Genomic DNA, 18243 nt, shown 5'->3' with positions numbered 1-18243 from the left:
CTCAAGCGCCCCTAAAAACCCCTTGATGCTCCCTTTTCAGCACTTTCTTGGTAATTTTATATTGCGAAAAATCCTCGCATTCAGTGTAAAATTTCGAATTGGGCACTCGTCTTTCAAGTACACACAGGTTCCAAAAATGGTCAAGCGTTAGTGAAATATATTTAAATTAAGTGCAACCACTCAAATCGTATACGCCCACAGGTACTCGTAAGGTCGGTGTCACAGGAAAATACGGTGTCCGCTATGGTGCTTCCTTGCGTAAGCAAGTAAAAAAGATGGAAATCTCACAGCACGCACGTTACACATGCACCTTCTGTGGTAAAGATTCAGTAAAGCGTACCGCTACCGGTATCTGGAACTGTAAGGCCTGTCGTAAGGTTATTGCAGGTGGTGCCTATGCTTTGGCTACTCCAGCAGCAACCACTGTCCGTAGGTGGGTGGAGTGATCTTAAGTGATTCCAATGATATGCTAACCATTTTCACAGCACCATCCGTCGTCTCCGTGATGTTCACGCTGATTAAACTTAGCGTCGTTTCTCAGGTTTCGATCTACTCAACTTACGTACATGATTGTAAACTCAGTTTCATCCATTTGATCCTTGGCATTTGTTGGCTGCTTTCTTTTCCTTTGGAAGATTTACAAAACACATTTGGTCATTCTACAACAGCTTCTGCTCGGAAGTCACCACGTTGACAAGATCTACAGGTGCTGGTCCAACGCCTAGCACTGTAGTTGATCCGGCTTCTATCTGTGTGCGCCCACTGTGGTGCTTAGTGAGCCACCAATCACCGCGATAAACAAAGCACTCACGCATCCTGAATGGTCTTTGCACATACATTCACAGACTGTGCTTGTGCTTGCAGTATCATAAGCTCCTCTTCTGACTTTGCTTGTACTGTTATCTTTGCTTGGCTGTATCGTCATCTAAGCAAGTTGGGAGTGCCAAGAGATATTCCAAACTCACCCAGTACGCTCCCAGTGACGAAGCAGCTTTAGATTGTCAGGTCGTTGCAGCCGCCTCAGAACACACTTACGGCTGGATTTGACTGCTGGAGTGCCTTGTAGCAAGCCAAAGTGGCGTGGCTGGATATGTAAGCATATAACGAGCTTCATAATCCGATCTCACCTGCATTGCGCTGCTATTTTGCCTTTGGTCATACCTAAATCAGTTCTAACGACTAAAACCTTTTGTGTCGCATTATCACGTTAAAGGGAGTAACGATAATAAAAACACCACTGACCATCTTGCATGGCTCTAAAATACTCGGCTTCACCGATCCAAGCCCCTCCTGAGGTTCATCGTCACTGTCTTCTTCCTCCGAATCGGTAGTTGTGCGCAGCTGTGATCCACTTGGTCTGCCTAGCAAATATCCCATACCGAATGCGAGCTTTGTGGTAGCGTCAGTATTTCGCGCAGATCATCAGATCATCACCCAAGGTACAACTAACAATTGGTACTGTTATGTACAGCGCTAGTAATTTTGGTGGCGCTGAAGCTGTACCAGGAATTAGAAATGCTTGTGATGTACGCTGGTAGCATAGACTCACACAGAGAAGACATGGTTGATAACTCTTAACGATCGCTTCTACCCAAACAGCCACGACGCCATCACAATGGCTGCAAATCCACCACCAAGAAACAATACAGCGCATAAAAGAATAAAACAGCATCAGAATAGAATATACGCCAATCCACTCCCAGTTCTCATCGATCAGAGGCCGTCGACTTTCTTGGCCGGTTTGAGTAGATTTGGACAGAAATCGCTAATTAATCCGCAATGCGTGGGCGTGTACATCAAGCAAACCCAATCCGTGTGGGTTATCAACGAGAGAGACGTCAGAGTGCTCTGGACTAGAGGATTCTTTGGCAAAGGTTCACTTAGCCGCTCTGAGCCAACTTGGAATGACCGTCAGCGTAAATTGGCCGTTGGTGACAAACCACAGCCAACTGCTGAAGAAATTACCTCCAAGAGACGTATAGAGAGGAACAAAATGAAGATTGAAAGAGCAAAGGTCTTATCTGAAGCTCAGTTGGCCGCTGAGGCTGCTTTGGAGGGCTCTGATAGTATAAAACTGTCTCCACCAATGCCTGCAGATGACAACGATAACCTGCCTTTAAATGAAAAAAGCTCTAATCCGATTGAGCCGTCTAGTCCACCGAAGTGGGAACCTCTAGAGCCTGATACACAAGAAGAACAACAAGATTTGTCCAATGCTGAGCATCTCCAACTCACTCTTCCAGAGGCCTTTTTCTTGGCTTGGGGGATTGGCTGTCTGAAGATTGTGGATCCATACACGGACGCGGTGATACCCATCAATCAGCTCTGGAAGGAGTGCAGACTAGCTTCAATGTTCCTTCAAAACGCTCCGGATTCAAGAGACACTTGCCTGCAGCGCCTCGATAACCCATTCCTAGTCAATTATGCCATCTATCACTACTACAGATCGCTAGGATGGGTGATAAAGAGTGGTATCAAGTTCTGCGTAGACATTGTGCTCTATAAGCGTGGCCCAGTCTTCCACCACGCAGAATTTGCTGTCGTCATTTGTCCAACATACGAGGATCAACGAGACAAAGAGTCGAGTCCATTTGACCTGCACAATTCGGACAAGCTCAGCTGGCAGTGGCTCAACACCATAAATAGGGTGAATGGACAAGCTAAAAAGACTTTAATTCTCGCGTACGTGCAAATACCATCCCAAGAAAAGGTTCGCAACCTCGATGACCCGGCTAAACTGCTGGCCGAGTATAGAGTGAAGGAGGTTGTACTTAAGAGATTCGTAGCTGCCAGGAATAGAGATAATTAGTTTTGCTTATAAAATTTATTTTGTGTGCTCAGCCTATCTCTTGCAGACGACGTTGATGCTGAGATAGTGGGAATAGATGAAACATTTCAGAGTAAACAGTGACGAAAGCGCGAATCACCACAAGCAAATGAGCTACCACAAGCACAAGGCGTCACTCGACAATCCCGCAGAGATCAGAATCCTGATGGTATCTATCGTTGGTGGCAGCTGGAATCCAGTAGACGTCAGCAACGTGTTCAGCTACAACAGAGCTAGAGTCTCAGTGCTTACTTGTGTGAGTCTCGCTGTGTACGTTCAACTAGCGCTAATCTCAAAGCGCAGCTGCCTATCTACGAAGACGACTACCCATATTGCAATTTCTACCTCACAGATCTATTCCTTCGCCAGACCTCTCCCAAAGCCATCTCCAATCGCGAATTGGACGCAATTTTGAACACTCAGACGTCCAGGAACTCAACCCAAAACGTACTCGCGCATATTCTAGTCAAGGTAGAGCGTCCACAAGCTGTTACCAACACTGATTTCAACTTGCCGCTCAGTTTGAGACCTGGCAGACAGCCAAGACCGAGCAGCCGAGGCACAGCGCCTTCACGCAGCGTCAGCACTGGAACTAGACTTGACAATTTCGGTGTACCGATGTCCTCCTCATCTGTAGAACAAGAGCAGCATGTCCTTATGTCGAAATTCGAGCAAGAGCAGCGCGATCATGAGTTAGCACAGAAGCTACAGGAGGATCTACGGATTGAGGACGAGCGTGCACGCGAGGTGCAAAATAGACAGATAGAGCGTCAGCAGCGACAATGGGCGGAACAGGTCGCCGGTAGTGAAATGCCTCGCTCCGAAGTGGACCTGGTTCGCAGGAGAAACAGGGAACGTGAAAGATTGTTACTTCTAAGGGAGCGTGAGAGAGTGCAACAGCAGCAACAGCACACTGATAGGAAACCGTTGTCTTCGTATACCGCAGATCACAGAAGCTTACAAAAATCAACCCGACATTCACCATACCCAGCAATGGCTTCGCCTTCGTGGAGCTCAAGACCACCTCCATCAACTCAACAACCCTATAACCACCCATATCCCACTCAGCGTCAGTTGCAAATGCCAGTTCCTAGTCTTGGCGTGCCACCAACTACTCACAACCGAAAACCATTGCAAGGCGCAAGGAGTATTTCTAATATGTATGACGGCTACCATCACTCGGACAATCCTGCGGTTTATCCTGCCGTACCACCAAATATACCAGCGAATTATGTCAAACATAGGCAAGGTGGTGCACAAGTATACGCTCCACCTCAGCCACAAGTGACATCGCCAGGTACTCAAATGAAACCGCTGCCTCCAAAAACTTATTCTCAGTCGAATATTAAGATACCTTCTCGTCAGGTGCAACCTAGCCCATTTCCAGTGCACCAGCAGACCCTAGTCAACCACCCTTCGCATCCACCTCCCCCCGACTCTCCCTATGTGATGCCAACGTCACCCTCATCTAGTACCGCCAAACCACCTTCAAGGCCTTATTCTGAAGAGGAGCTCAATTGGATGTACCGAATGAATCAGCAAATCGACCAGCAGCAGTATAGGAACAACGCACCCCCTCAACAGCCATACGTATCCCCACCATACGCATCCCCACCATACGCATCCCCACCAAACTCAGCTAGACTGGCATCACCGGGGTGGAGCACCAGCAGTCTTCCATCGAAGCACCAAAGCCCAACCTCAGACCAGCAATCGCGCTCAACACTTGTAACGCCAGTATCCAGTGACGGCATGCCACAACCTTCTAACATGCCGACGCCAAAACCTGGAAATCAAGGTTTTTACGCCAAGTATGACGATTTTACAATTGATAGATTTGGACGCGAGGAATCTACATTACTTTTTTCACCTTCTGCGAACGGGAACATTCCAACCAACGATGCAATCTCGCCGCAGTCTGTAACTAACTCATCGCATACTAGACCACACCAACACAACCAGCACAGCTCTGTATCTAGTATACCTGATGAGCACACTTCATCTTCCAATAGGTCTTCTACAGCGAGTGTTGATCCGTTGACTCCAGCGTCAGATTTGAATAGTCAGGATAGGTTTACGGCTGAAGATGATCAGGAGTTTTTACTGGATGATGGAACGAACACGCACGCTAGACAGCCTGATGGCGCTGAGTCAGACAATGGTATGATGGCATCAGGTGAGGACTATTCATCAGCAACTGATGATGACGACGATGAGTTTGGCTGGAAGATTAAGCCTGCGGATCAGCAAAACACTGCAACGAAATCATGGCATAATGTCACACCAACTTCGCCAGAAATGGCAACCATCATACCTGGCAGAGGGAGTATAGTAGATGAGCAGCCGCAAAAGTCATTGTCATCGGAAACAATTAAAGATGATAAAAATGAAGAGAGCTACAGTGATGATGAAGGAGTGGCTACTTGGCAAAGGCCTCCTAAATCGACCACGGAGTATCTTAGTGGATCTGATACTCATGCCTCAAAGCAAGACAAAAGAAAATTACAATTAATTATACCAGAAAATAATACAATTACTTCCGAACCGCAGACTACAACAGCGACTGCAACTTCAGCTTCTGATTCAGGTTCACCTGCCCAAACTCAATTGCGTTCGAATAAAATATCACCTCACTTGCTGAACAGAAGGAGATTGAATAGAGGTTCAAGTATTCGGGACAAACGAAATGAGAATGCTCTGTTCAGACCTAATCCGGAAGATTTGATTGATAATTTGGAGCTGTATTTCCCTGGACATGATCTAGACAGACCTATAGTGTCGAACAATGGTGATGAAAGTGCTACATTGGAGTCAAGGATGCAATTTTCACCAACAAATGAGAAAAACAACACTAAGCGTGAGAATAATCAAAATAACGAGAAAAACGAGAATGTCAAGGAGAAAGAAATACCCAAGAACGTTAGCCATACAGCTCTTCCTTCGAGAATGCGTAGGACGAGAACTATTAGACACGTAGCTCAAGATCATCGCAAAGCATTGGACAGAGCGAGGTCGTTCAGGGTCGGTGATGACGCTTCCTATCAATCGAACGACCGTTCATCAGTTATCTATGAAGAACCAGCTGAGATTGCGAGAGAAGATACCATGAAAGATCTCCAAGATGCCAACGCCAAATACAGGCAAAGAGAAGATGAGACAGATCAGAGCCAATTGGAGCAACCAACTTTAGAGCAGAAAGAGCAGAAGATGCTAAGTTCAGAGGAAAACTTAGCAAATCCAGATCAGAACATTCCAATTAGAAAGGCACACAGTGCAGACGATAAGAACGGGTTGAGGCGTCGCTCGACGGTGTTCTGGGGTAATAAAGTTGTGCAGGTCCAGCCGAATGAAAGGGAAAAAGAATATCATATCCTCTCACCGGTAACAGATGAGCCATCTACGATAAAGTGGGTCAAAGGTGACCTTATCGGGAAAGGATCGTTCGGTCATGTGTATCTGGCACTCAACGCCAACACTGGTGAACCGCTAGCTGTAAAGCAGGTTGCTTTGACTGCTCATTCTGAAGAAGAAAACGATGGTGATAACAAATTAGTTGATAGTATTAAGTATGAGATTGAGTTGCTCAAGGATCTCGATCATGATCGAATCGTCAGTTATTTAGGCTTCGAGAGAACGGAAAAGTACTTTTCAATGTGAGTAAATGTAGTTGAAATGCTTTATTATAACCAACTCCCCTCGCACAGCTTCCTTGAATATGTTCCTGGTGGCTCTGTTATGCGCTGTCTTAGGAGACACGGTCCGTTTGAAGAAAATTTGGTTAGATTCTTCATGAAGCAGGTGTTGGACGGTCTAGTTTACCTTCATGATAGCGGTGTGTGGCACAGGGATCTCAAAGCGGATAATTTGCTCGTCGATTTCGAGGGCAACTGCAAAATTTCCGACTTTGGTGTTTCTAAAGCTGCTGGTGAGTGGCGAGTGTAGTGTATTGCAGGATTGACAAATAAACAGATTCTGATGCGTATGGTACAAATGCCGGAGCCACTAACATGAAGGGGACCTTCTACTGGATGGCTGTGAGTGATAAGTGATAATTATCCGAGCGTAATGCTAATGTCAGTGCAGCCTGAAGTAATAGACTCAGTTGGAATGACTGGGTACTCAGCTAAGTGCGACATATGGAGTTTGGGATGTGTTTTCCTGGAAATGTTTACGGCTGAAAGACCATGGCCCAAGATGACGATGGTGCAGATAGTGATGGAGGTGAGTTGAACATGACATTCAGTACTCGTTTAACCCTTTTAGGTTGGACAAAAACGATCAGCACCCCCAGTTAAAGAGAGCATCAAGATGAGTGAGAGCGCTGTGAGATTCAAGGACACGTGCTTCAAGGCTGAACCGCGCGAGCGGCCAACAGCATCACAGTTGCTTGAAGATGACTTTCTGAAGATAGACAAAGAATGGAACTTCAAAGACAGCAAGCTAGGACAGAGTATACGCTCGAGCAACAAACATCATATATAAACTTGGTTGTAAAATAAAAGCTAACGAATGTATTTAAATGTTAAGAGTACAATATAAATAATAAGATCATAGTCGTGCATCACTTGGTCGACGCCATCTCGCTGAAGCCAAGTCTTGACCGACGCAATTTTTGACGCAAGCTCAAATCAGGAAGATTGGGAGGAGTGATAGGGAAGGTATATAAACTCTAATAAGCATCTGTAAGATTTACTATGCAACATAAGAAAAGAAGGAGGATGGCTTCTCCGGTTACCACAACAAACAGTCACTCGCGGCTCTTGTACACGTGAATAGTTCCAGCGGATATTTAACATCATCACTACTGCCCTATCGGTAAATTTATCGGTAAGATGTATCGCTAAGCTAGTAAATCAGGCTCATCGCTTAATTTGCTCGCTTAGAAGGCAATAAGAACCACGCAAGGATTTGAGTGTTGAACAGAAACGATGACTGATTTGATTAAAACTGGACAAAAGCATGTTGCCAGCGGCTGTGGCCGTATTAAAGACCATATGATTGAGAAGGGAGAAGGCAGCTGGCTTCACACTGTATGTTAGCGGCATAAATGGTATAGTGGCGCTGACGATGTGGCCCAGAATGAGACCAAGTATCTCGACTTTACCTGTGGTATTGGTGCGTCTGTCTTATCTTATCGTTCGCCCACTTAATGTGATATCAGGCGTGACGAACCTCGGCCACTGCCACCCACGTGTCACCAAGGCTGCACAAGAGCAGGTAGCCACGCTCGTACACGGCCAGTGCAGCATTGGATTCCACCGTCCATAGTGGGTTTGCCGGTACTGACGGCAACAGCTTCACCTCTAACGCTGCGCTAGTGTACAGCTCATTGAGAAATTACTCCCAGTCATGCCACATCCTTCGCTCGACTCATTCTTCTTCGTTAGTCGCCGCTTCTTATCTCTTCAATGAGCTCATATTTCTCAAGCTCAACTCTGGCAGTGAAGCTGTAGAAAATGCAGTCAAGATCGCAAGAAAGTCGTCTGGAAAGACGCACGGCAACATTATCTGTATGCAAGGATCTTATCACGGGTGTGTTGGTCGAATGCAGCTGGTTACTTATCTAACACTCGACAGACGTACGTACGGTGCATCCGCACTTACCAAGTCCAAGACCATCTATGCAGAGCAAGTTGGCCACGGCATGGTGAGTTTGCGTCGTCTAACACGAGATGTACCTCACTGAGACCACGCAGCCTGGTATTTTCGCAACACCATTCCCTTACGCACACCAAATGGGTCTCCCACAATCCACACCCGAAGACGAACTTGTCAAGCAATGTCTATTCCAGCTCGAGATGCTCCTTGCCCAGCAGAGCGCGCCTGCTGATACCGCTGCTATTATTCTCGAGCCGGTCATTGGAGAGGGGTGAGTTTTCGAGAGTTACATCACAACACAAGCTCATTATAATGCTTTACAGAGGCTACGTCCCAGCTCCTTCTTCATATCTCCATGGTCTGCGTCAAATTTGCGACGATAACAATATCATGCTTATCATGTGCGTATTCGCAGTACACAGTAAAAGTATGCTCACAATACTATCAGTGACGAAGTGCAGAGTGGTTTCGGTCGTACTGGTAAATACTTTGCCTCAGAGTACTCCGGTGTCCGTCCAGATATCCTCGTCATAGCCAAGGGAATTGCAAACGGCTTCCCGCTCTCAGGCGTTGTGACTCGCAAGGAGCTTACCGACAAAATGCCAAAGGTGTGTCTCATCGAATCAGTGCAATAGGCTGACTCTGACACACGCTACAGGGTTCATTGGGTGGAACATACTCAGGAAACGCCATCTCATGTGCAGCTGGAGTTGAGTGTGCTAACATCATGAGAGAAGAGAAGATACTCGACAACGTGAAGGCTCGTTCAGCTGAGTTGCTGGCTGCTTTGAAGGAACTGCAGACTGATAGTGAGACAAAGCACTTGTTTGCTGATGGTGAGTAAGATTCTCACTCAACGCGCTTATTTAAATACCTAAAAAGTCCGTGGATTGGGTTTGATGATCGGCGTCGAGTTTGTCAGCTCATCAAAGCATCCAATCCCAAATGCTAGCATAAGCAATGCGACACCAAACAACGTCGGCGGCAGAGTGCAGAAGAGGTGCTTGGAAAAGGGACTGATGCTGCTCACGACATCTGCATTTGATGTTATCAGATTCATCCCACCACTGACCATCACAAAGGACGAAATGGAGCTGGGATGTAAAATATTCAAAGAGAGCGTGAGAGAGGTGGCTAAAGAGAAGTAATGTAGTAATAGTAAGAAGGAAATGAAATTTATACATTGTCTACTTATTGTCTACTCAAGGACAATCTTTGCACCTGCGGCTTCAAGTGCCTTTTGAAGCTTCTCAGCATCCTCCTTTGTCAAACCCTCCTTAAGAACTTGTGGTGCGCTTTCAACGAACTTCTTTGCCTCGACCAAGTTCATGGTTGGATTCAAAGCCTTGACTTCCTTGATAACCTTTGCTTTAGCGGTCTGATCAATAGATTCCAGCTTGACTGAGAATATAGTCTTCTCCTTTGGCTTGTCCTCTTCGGCCTCAGCAGCGGCGTCGGCAGAGGCAGCAGGTGCAGCGGCAACAGCAGGCATGGCGACGTCTTGGATGTTCAATTTGGTCTGCTTGGGTGTTAGTAGGCGTAAAATTGTAGGCACAGCCATGTACCTTCAACAATTGAGCCAAATCAGCAGCTTCAACCAAGTTAAGTGATGCTATTTGATCGACGATCGACTCGAGCTTTGGGTTGGCGGGTGCATCGCTGCTAGAGTCCTGCAGTCTACGTATTGAAGGAATAAAAGTGCGGCTTGTTGAACTAAAACTGAGGTTAATTGAAAAGAGAAGCCAGCTGTGGCTCGTCTTACGGCAGTGCAGCTCGGCTGATAACGCGTGGGTTGAATAATCTTAACTGATTGCATTTCTCAGTACTACGCCTACTGCTTAAATTTTAGATCTTACGCTCATCCTGATTATATCCTAAAAGACCTTTGAAGAAGCAAGCGAAGGCGGGGCTCGACGTAAAAACTTCAGAAAATTAAATGATATGATGGACCCAAAGCAGCCACCAAAGAACGCTAGAGGCAGGCCCACAGATTCCCCAGAAGTGCGCTACTCGAAAACGCTGTCGTATATTCTGAGGCATGGTGCCATCAAGGAGGGACTGGAAATGAGAAATGATGGCTTTATCAGGGTGGATGATTTGGTGCGTGGGTGGTGCGCATCCAGCCGTCCGTTCTAATTAGTCTTTACAGCTAAGCAGGCCTAAATTGCGCGGACTGGATTTCGAGCTGTTGCAGCAACTAGTCTTGAACAACGACAAAAAGCGTTACCAGCTGGTGTCAGAGTCTGGTGTTTGGTTTATAAGGGCCGTTCAGGGCCACTCCTTAGACACGACACAGTTGGAGTTATCTCAGATATTGAGCACAGATGAGGCACCTGTCGTGATACACGGCACAAACGATGATGCTTGGAGTAGCATAAAGGTCAGTGGCCTCAAGACAATGGGGAGGCAGTACATTCATCTGGCTGCTGGTATGCCCAAAGAGGCCGGAGTTGTGAGCGGAATGCGTAATTCTTCGACAGTCTTCATATACGTTGACGTTGGCAAAGTTCTTAGAGGTTTGTTGCTTGCTGCGATGTACACTTAAACTCACTCCCACCCAGATGACATCAAACTGTACAAATCCTTGAACGGTGTTATACTCACAAGTGGAATAGAAAACACATTGTCACCCCAGTACTTTAGCAAAGTCGAAAACAACAGAGGGGAAATCATTCACAGCTAATTACAGCACCACACGCCTCAACCGTGGCTGATCAATGGCGTGTGTTCATCTGCAGTAAGACTACTTGACCTGCGTCCAGTGAACCAGTAATCTTTCTCTTCTTTAGCCCATGCATAATTACGTGAAGCTGAGAATCCGGCTATGATCTGAATGAAGCATGCCGTGAAAGAAAGTAAAACAGCGACGAGCGTCATGTAGAATCCAGTGCCTAGGTGGCCGAGATTCTTAGTCTTGCTGAAGACAGCCACGGTTATGACGGTGAAGAGCTGAAGCGAGGAATACAGAACCATTAAGCATGTCATCAATCTCCACCCTTCACGACGTTTCTTGCCGCCCTTGCGACCGATACAAGCGATGAGCGTAATCGCACAAAGACAAGGGACGAGAAATATAAAGGATAATTGTATGGTGTAGCCTGCGGAGGACCACACTGTGCAGAACGCTTCACCAAGTTCGTCGCAAGTGCCTTGATTAGGGAATCTCTGACATTCTTGCACGCCTAATTTATCGTAACAGATTCTGAACAGCCCTATGTTGTTCACAGAGCGTTTGAAAACCCACGACACCTTAAATAAGCCGCTCAGCGTGGATGCAGCGGAAATAACAAGCATGAAAAAGCTAGACAACGTTAGCAGATGCTTTTGAGTACTTTACTGATGTATTATCTACCTTATTGCGTAGTAGATAACTTTCATCTCGATCGATCTCGCTGTCTGTGAGGAACGACCACGTGGACTAGCACAGAATGAAAGTCGCTGTCGATGCTAAAGTCAGCATTGATGTCTGCCGCCTGTTTGCCCTGGTGGCAACTACTTGTGAGTTGCTTCCGTGTGCTGTTCTGTTTTGATAACCGCTTCAGACGTCTGTTACGCATGCCTCTGTCAGTAAAGCCGAAATGCTTAGAGTTAAAATGCTTATTGAATCGTGCAAGGGGGACTCGTCTACCGCAAATTCTTTTTCGACATGATGGGAGGAGCCCTTGCTGCGAATGGAATCGAGTGAGCTAGCGCGGAAGCGAGGTACAGGCTATTCTCACTCCGGCTAAACAGACCGAATGATAAGATTAACGTTATCATCTTAATCACGGTCACAGTACCCCTGATACAGATATTAGTGCTCCTACATAGCCTATTCAATCTGCTCTTGTTTTATCCAATCAAGCTATTCTCAAATGACGATTCTTTCAATTTCAAGATGTACTCATTGTTCCTCAACGGCTGGTTCGCTATACTAGTCTACCAGGTGACTACTAACATACGCAGGCTTTTCTAAATAACGCGATATAGGCAGTTGATGGCGGCTTATATATGATTATAACATCGTTATACTACTTTACATCCCAGTCGCTCAACAAGACAAGGATTTCAGCTAGCAAAGTCTAGGTGCAAATTTTGACAAACGCGGAATAGCAACAGTGTAGCAGCAGTGTACGCCGATGAATGTCTTACAAAGTAAATTGCCATATCCGAGTGTTAAATTAAACAGGATCTTACACACGTCTTAATAAGGAAGGTATTTTATTTAGCGCGTCTATCCGAAAACGCGATTTCAATATTTACTTGATAAAGAACCATCTCGATTGAAATTTATAAAGGATTTGAACTCCTTTATAACTACATTCACACTCTTTACTCTCAATCACGCTTTCATCGTGCCCCCATTCAACAGACAAGCTTTGATTAAAGACCCAGAGGTCATACAGCCCCACTTTTATAAGCAAGACGCTCATTTGTGAGTGAGAGAGAAATGTCTTGTCAGAAACCTAACCAGCAATTAGGAACACACTGGATAAAACGCGTTCAAACTTCTCTGCAGTCAACGACGACGTTAATTTGGTCGTTGGCTGTGTACACAATATGGATAACAACTGTCAGCACACTTTACAAAAGCGTCAAAAATACAACGACGGTACTTATCATGGCATTGGTAGTCTAGACGACACCCGTGGTTCCACTAGTCCGCCTCTACAACTCCCGAATGATATGGATTCTTCAAATATCGAAGACAATCCCGCACCTGACGACCAGGAGTCCTCCTCTGTGAGTCACTAAGCTTTTTCGGGTCATCCTAACCAATTTTAGTCTCCAAATGATGACGATGCCGAGTCGAATCAAGAAAATCAAGACAACCAGCCAAATGATGACATCGATTCGGCGATAGACCAGATCAACGATGAACCAGAAGAGCTGCAAGAGCAAGACAATAACCAAGACGAAGATATTGACCAGTCTACCGACGATGTCCAACCTAGCCCTCCTTCAACCAACAACGCAGAAGATGCTCAGCAATCCATCTCCGACTCCAGCTCCACTGATTTCAAAGTTGCATATCTCTCTCCCATTTTTATTATTAGTGGCTTGGTCGCAGCCTTCACTATCATGGGTCTCATTTATCGCAAACGTCGTCGCAGTCGGCTCGCCAAAGAGCGTCAAATCTCGATGGAGAATGGGTCTTCAGACTCTATCTCGGAGATAGACAAACCAGCTGCTATCAAGACCTCAGAAGGTCATTTAGATGAAGAGCCCCGTCATTCAAGCTGGCAAACGGACGACGATGCTCAGATGATGTCTCCAAATGCGCTGCCTTTCTCAAACCCTCCAGAGGAAAGAGCTGAAAGGCCTTGGGGCTATCAACCTTCTGGACTTGCCTCTCCTTCTTTCCGCAATGAGCCTTGGAAATGGCCCTCAAACAATAACACTCCAAAGCAATCACCAAGGCCAGTCTTCCAGCGTACAAACTCATCATTCCAGCCTCCTAGCGAAATCACGGATCAAATTCTAAAGTCCCCATTGCCTGAGGGTTTCCAAGATGCCTCTTCTTATGACGTCGATCGCAGACTGGACGAAATGTCAGATAGCAAGAATCACAACTCAGGCTCAATGGCATTTTACGCCAATGCAATGAAGTCGGCTTTAGATGGTGAACGCTACAAATCTGGCGTCATTGGTAACAAGATATTTTCGCAGAGACCTTCTCCTCAGATTGACAATGCCCGCGACGCGCAAATCAGACAGCGTAAGACATCGGACAAGAATGCTCAACAGATAGTGGATAATGACGAAAGCAATTACATCCCATCTGCATTTTCGCCACCGCTTCGCAGCTCAACGCCTTGGGGTGACTTTAGCCAAGCTATCAAAACGGCTTTCCACCCACCAAAGCGTGAACCAACTCCTGCTGCTGCTGGATGGCTTAGAAACTCTATTGTTCCCGCCAATGCTCCAAGAGAGATTGAAATGGAAGATGTTAAGCAAACAAAGTCACCTGTGGACAATGTCTTAACTCCAATCAGCAAGGATTTACAGTCACCAGTTCCAATCTCCTACGAACAGCTCAAATCGGACTCAAATTCAACCGCTGAGGGCACTAAAGATGCTAAGGACACCAAAAAGATGGATTCGCCGCCCCCACCGTTGCCAAAATCACCCGACAGACACGCTAAACGGAGCAAAAAGTTTAAATTATCTAAATCCAAGAGCAAAGATCTGAAAGATAGAATCAGCTTCTCATCTCCTATAACCATGAACGCTGTTGTCAATGAAAATTTTGACATTGGCAATCAGCAGTACCCTGAAAAGTCTGCGAGGAGCAAAGAAAAGGTAAGACATAATAAAACTTGCAATGCACGCTTACATATTTCAAGTCACCTCACTCCCCTTTGCTTGAAAAGTTGGCAAGATCTCCTGTTCCTCTCAGTCCAAACTTCGCGGAATTAGCCAGGAGCGACAAGAGTGAGGAGGTTGACGATGGACCGTTCACCGAAAAAATAGCTGGTCAATCTAAGTTCTACACCGTCAAAGACATGAACAACATTCGCGATGAGTTCAACGACGAAGCTGCCAGACTTCGTGAGATGGCTATCACTCCATTTGTCAAGGGCCAAGACGACAAAAATGGAGCTGATAGTAGTATCCATACTGCAATGAAGCAAAATGAATCACAGTTGACGCCACCTGGTCTGTCGCCTGAGCCGCAGGTGGCATCTCCTTTGCCTGAAGACGCAGAACTAGCTCAGTTGCCATTCTTGCCATCACCTCCACTTGCTGGCAAGAAAGTGCATCCACCCTCTTGGTCACTTGAAGCTCAAGTCCCACGGGTAGTGTCGCCTCCACCAAATGCAGTCAGTTCACCTCCCAAAGTCGTCAGTCCTCCACCAGTACCAGATTGGCAGAGCCTTCCTGAAACTTTACGCTCTCCTCCGCCACAGGCTGTTAGGTCCGAAATGATCTTCCAAGCAAACGCTAAACAAGAGCCACCGCAATCATTTGGAGCTGCTTTGAGTATTCAACCAAACATGCAGAGTAAAGAAAAGGATCAACAGAAACCGGAAGAAAATGAGAATGAGGATGAATCGATCGGACAAGAGATAGAGACATGGAGTGAAGGTAGTGGATCAACAGTGTTTTATGAGGATGAAACATATGAGGACGATGGAATAATCAACATAGGTAGGAGCAACGATGCTTCGAATGAATCGTCGAGGAATGACTCAATTGGAGGTTCATCAACAAGGTCTAAAGTGCGTAGATACAAAACGCGTAGGAGTGCCATGTCTACCAGTACAAGATACAGAGCTTCTCAAATGACAACATCTGCCTTGATGGAAGAGAATGCACAACACGTGAATAATAATGTAGAGCAGCAGCAAATGGTTGTTGACGATTGGAAGAACATTGAAAACAGTAGAATGGACTCCTCAGCTCCGCCTGTTGTGGATAAGTCCGACATTGCAGTGTCTCCTCAAAGCGACGAACACTTCACATCTCCATATAGCGGGGAGAACAACTCACCTTCAAAACATACAGATGAAGACTTTAGATCGCCAATGTCTAATGCCTTCAAGGGATCTGAAGTCGCTTCACCTAAATTAAAGTCACCTGCTTCGTCAGACTTCCTGCCAACAATCGAGGCTACACCAGAATTAGCGAGATCGTCTACAATGAAGAACTACCTCATGAGACTGCCATCGATGAGACAATCAACTGGTATGGGATCACTTGGAATCAATACAGTCAACGGTGAAGCATTACCGTCACCGATGTATGACAGCTATGACAGCGGGAACCATAAGTATAACTTTATTGGTAAAGGCCAAAATGAATCAAAGTATTCAGATCAGCCTTATTCACATTCCCAAGAGGATTCAGATAAAGCACTCGCAAAAGTCGACGATATCCTGACAACGTCTTGGAGCTCGAGAGTCAACTCGGATGATTTAGAAGAAGGCCCTCCACGCAGAAGGGGTGCCGCTGTCGCTCCACGTACGCGCAAACTGCTTGAAGCAAGAATGAGACGAGAAACCAGTGGTTCTCCTACCTCTTCATCAGCATTGAGTGATTGCTAAATTATATTATTTTATTTAAAATCACATCGTTGTAACAATAATAAATTTATGTTGACTTTAAAGTGTCCATTGTTCTTTGTTCAGATTCAATCGGACATTCTTGACCTTCATTGTTACCTCCGGTCTGTTACAGAATTACGGTAATTAAGGATTTTATCACACCTTTTTAGTACATTAATGAGCGCTTGGATATATCACTAAAGTGATTTATTCTGTCGCCACCCACAAAGGTTCAATCTGGTACTTGTATCTACATTTCTGATGACATCAAGGTGTGTTTAATGGATGGCAGTGTGATTTGCATACCTATTTCTAGTACTTGTGGAAAATTTCAATAGTATAAGTTATTGTGCTGAATTAAATATGCTCAAGGCACCCTGTGAAAGACTGAGTGAGGGTGACTTGAGTGTCCTACTGAATATCTTACGCTGCTCTCGATCTTGTTTATCTCCCAATCTAATTGTTTCTACTCAACTCAAACCGCAAATGGTCGAGCATGCACGGAAAGTCGTATAATACTAATATCTAAATCTTCAAAGCTGCTGAATCACTCCGATATACCTTTAAAGCCATCAGAAACGCAGTATCGAGCTACTTGATATTCATCTATATCACCAGTCATAGCCATCTAATAATTGTGTCTACGCCGTTAGATGCTTGACTGGGAACGAGGGTAGCTGTGTTCGTAAAACACAATAACAAACACAAAACGCGAGCCACGTGATTCTCGGTCGCCGCTACGGTATTTAAACAGCCCACACTCCTTTCCTCTTCTCCTTGCGATACAACATCTTGGGGCTATAGTAAGGCCGGTATAACCTTTCCATGTAAATAGTCTGCGCTACTCCCATTAAGCTTTATCTCATTCGTTTGCCTCTCTCTAACCTTCAATAAGACCTGGCAGTCCGTTTAAAGTCCGCTTTGAGCGATACTCCTAATACGTTTGCTATCATCACTTGATCTTGCTAACCTCCACCACTAAGACGAGGTAGTCCGCAGACAGAAGATGTAATATTAGCTTCACGCTTAAAGATGCTTAGATAGATTTTACCGGGATACATATGGGAAATAATTGTGTACTATAAACATGCACATGCGTTGTAAATGAAACATGTGTTTGACATTCTTGGAATTGAGTAATTATACGTTATCGAGCAGCGCGATGATAACTTACAGATGATGCAAATGCAAAGCAATTAGAAAACTGTGAAAGCTCACACTGCGCTGAAATTGTAGCTTCTTTTGAGCCGCATGCTCGTTGATCACTTACCACGGGCCAGATGAGCAGTAAGGATGCAGTTAATGCATTGGGATATTCTGACATTTAGATTCAGGAGGGAATCAAAGAGAAAAGTAAGCTCGTAGCATTCTCAATGAGCGGATACTAAAGTCGCGTAGGGATCGGGGTATGTAGCTGTTTGATCGTCCTTATGTTCTAAAATGGCATAGAACGCGCGCAGAAGAAGGCCGCTGCCAACAATAAAGGTATGCAGCATCTCCTTTTATAAGGTTTCTGACATTCTTGACCAGCGCCCAAACAAAGCACTCAGAGGCTTTCGAACAAGCGTGAAGCGTGGGTCATTGAGCACTAGAAGTAATAATCTGACATTTTCCAAGAGATGCTCAAGCTTTGGCTGCCAAGGTCGCCGTGAGTTAGCTTTCGAGATTTCGATAAATTAACTCAATGAGCACATCAGGCAAAGCAAGCGAAATCAGTGGTCGCTTCGAGCTGAGATTATACGATTTCAACTTTCTGTCGTTCACGGGTGTATACATGCATAGTTGGTCATA

General features: G+C 45.5%; 10 protein-coding genes across 10 annotated transcripts; 7 read left to right on the top strand and 3 right to left on the bottom strand.

Annotated features, from left to right (window-relative positions):
• Positions 1 to 136: 136 nt before the first annotated feature.
• On the top strand, positions 137 to 522 carry J056_000934 (60S ribosomal protein L43; the record flags this gene model as incomplete). Its single annotated transcript, XM_009270562.1, has 3 exons — positions 137 to 146; positions 202 to 433; positions 486 to 522. 3 exons carry the CDS (start codon positions 137 to 139, stop codon positions 520 to 522), a joined length of 279 nt encoding a protein of 92 aa, XP_009268837.1.
• A 137-nt stretch (positions 523 to 659) lies between these two features.
• J056_000933 (putative peptidyl-tRNA hydrolase 2) lies at positions 660 to 1562 on the bottom strand (the record flags this gene model as incomplete). Its single annotated transcript, XM_009270561.1, has 8 exons — positions 660 to 762; positions 812 to 913; positions 966 to 991; positions 1036 to 1084; positions 1128 to 1186; positions 1243 to 1389; positions 1451 to 1497; positions 1550 to 1562. The coding sequence occupies 8 exons, from the start codon at positions 1560 to 1562 to the stop codon at positions 660 to 662; spliced, it is 546 nt and encodes a 181-aa protein (XP_009268836.1).
• A 53-nt stretch (positions 1563 to 1615) lies between these two features.
• Positions 1616 to 2809, top strand: J056_000932 (putative tRNA-splicing endonuclease subunit sen2; the record flags this gene model as incomplete). Its single annotated transcript, XM_009270560.1, has 1 exon — positions 1616 to 2809. The coding sequence occupies one exon, from the start codon at positions 1616 to 1618 to the stop codon at positions 2807 to 2809; it is 1194 nt and encodes a 397-aa protein (XP_009268835.1).
• Positions 2810 to 2936: 127 nt separating this feature from the next.
• J056_000931 (MAP kinase kinase kinase mkh1) lies at positions 2937 to 7309 on the top strand (the record flags this gene model as incomplete). Its single annotated transcript, XM_009270559.1, has 6 exons — positions 2937 to 3083; positions 3131 to 6480; positions 6532 to 6752; positions 6797 to 6861; positions 6911 to 7048; positions 7091 to 7309. 6 exons carry the CDS (start codon positions 2937 to 2939, stop codon positions 7307 to 7309), a joined length of 4140 nt encoding a protein of 1379 aa, XP_009268834.1.
• A 446-nt stretch (positions 7310 to 7755) lies between these two features.
• J056_000930 (uncharacterized protein) lies at positions 7756 to 9573 on the top strand (the record flags this gene model as incomplete). The annotated part of the gene is made up of 11 exons (XM_009270558.1): positions 7756 to 7857; positions 7906 to 7942; positions 7989 to 8094; positions 8146 to 8209; positions 8256 to 8359; positions 8405 to 8474; positions 8524 to 8696; positions 8749 to 8826; positions 8874 to 9033; positions 9084 to 9261; positions 9308 to 9573. The coding sequence occupies 11 exons, from the start codon at positions 7756 to 7758 to the stop codon at positions 9571 to 9573; spliced, it is 1338 nt and encodes a 445-aa protein (XP_009268833.1).
• A 50-nt stretch (positions 9574 to 9623) lies between these two features.
• On the bottom strand, positions 9624 to 10287 carry J056_000929 (uncharacterized protein; the record flags this gene model as incomplete). Its single annotated transcript, XM_009270557.1, has 4 exons — positions 9624 to 9944; positions 9991 to 10138; positions 10188 to 10231; positions 10282 to 10287. 4 exons carry the CDS (start codon positions 10285 to 10287, stop codon positions 9624 to 9626), a joined length of 519 nt encoding a protein of 172 aa, XP_009268832.1.
• Positions 10288 to 10369: 82 nt separating this feature from the next.
• J056_000928 (Putative tRNA 2'-phosphotransferase) lies at positions 10370 to 10970 on the top strand (the record flags this gene model as incomplete). The annotated part of the gene is made up of 2 exons (XM_009270556.1): positions 10370 to 10525; positions 10575 to 10970. The coding sequence occupies 2 exons, from the start codon at positions 10370 to 10372 to the stop codon at positions 10968 to 10970; spliced, it is 552 nt and encodes a 183-aa protein (XP_009268831.1).
• Positions 10971 to 11125: 155 nt separating this feature from the next.
• J056_000927 (uncharacterized protein) lies at positions 11126 to 11803 on the bottom strand (the record flags this gene model as incomplete). The annotated part of the gene is made up of 2 exons (XM_009270555.1): positions 11126 to 11726; positions 11778 to 11803. The coding sequence occupies 2 exons, from the start codon at positions 11801 to 11803 to the stop codon at positions 11126 to 11128; spliced, it is 627 nt and encodes a 208-aa protein (XP_009268830.1).
• A 50-nt stretch (positions 11804 to 11853) lies between these two features.
• On the top strand, positions 11854 to 16452 carry J056_000926 (uncharacterized protein; the record flags this gene model as incomplete). Its single annotated transcript, XM_009270554.1, has 8 exons — positions 11854 to 11923; positions 11968 to 11988; positions 12040 to 12106; positions 12158 to 12350; positions 12703 to 12839; positions 12886 to 13147; positions 13190 to 14707; positions 14752 to 16452. The coding sequence occupies 8 exons, from the start codon at positions 11854 to 11856 to the stop codon at positions 16450 to 16452; spliced, it is 3969 nt and encodes a 1322-aa protein (XP_009268829.1).
• Positions 16453 to 17732: 1280 nt separating this feature from the next.
• On the top strand, positions 17733 to 18185 carry J056_000925 (uncharacterized protein; the record flags this gene model as incomplete). Its single annotated transcript, XM_009270553.1, has 7 exons — positions 17733 to 17739; positions 17787 to 17805; positions 17851 to 17858; positions 17902 to 17937; positions 17983 to 18025; positions 18070 to 18100; positions 18150 to 18185. 7 exons carry the CDS (start codon positions 17733 to 17735, stop codon positions 18183 to 18185), a joined length of 180 nt encoding a protein of 59 aa, XP_009268828.1.
• Positions 18186 to 18243: the final 58 nt, after the last annotated feature.

The sequence above is a fragment of the Wallemia ichthyophaga genome (genome assembly GCF_000400465.1).
Source record: "Wallemia ichthyophaga EXF-994 unplaced genomic scaffold scaffold12, whole genome shotgun sequence".
NCBI lineage: Eukaryota > Fungi > Basidiomycota > Wallemiomycetes > Wallemiales > Wallemiaceae > Wallemia > Wallemia ichthyophaga.
Note: the sequence above shows the minus strand (reverse complement) of the source record. Positions and strands in the feature narration are given on the sequence as shown.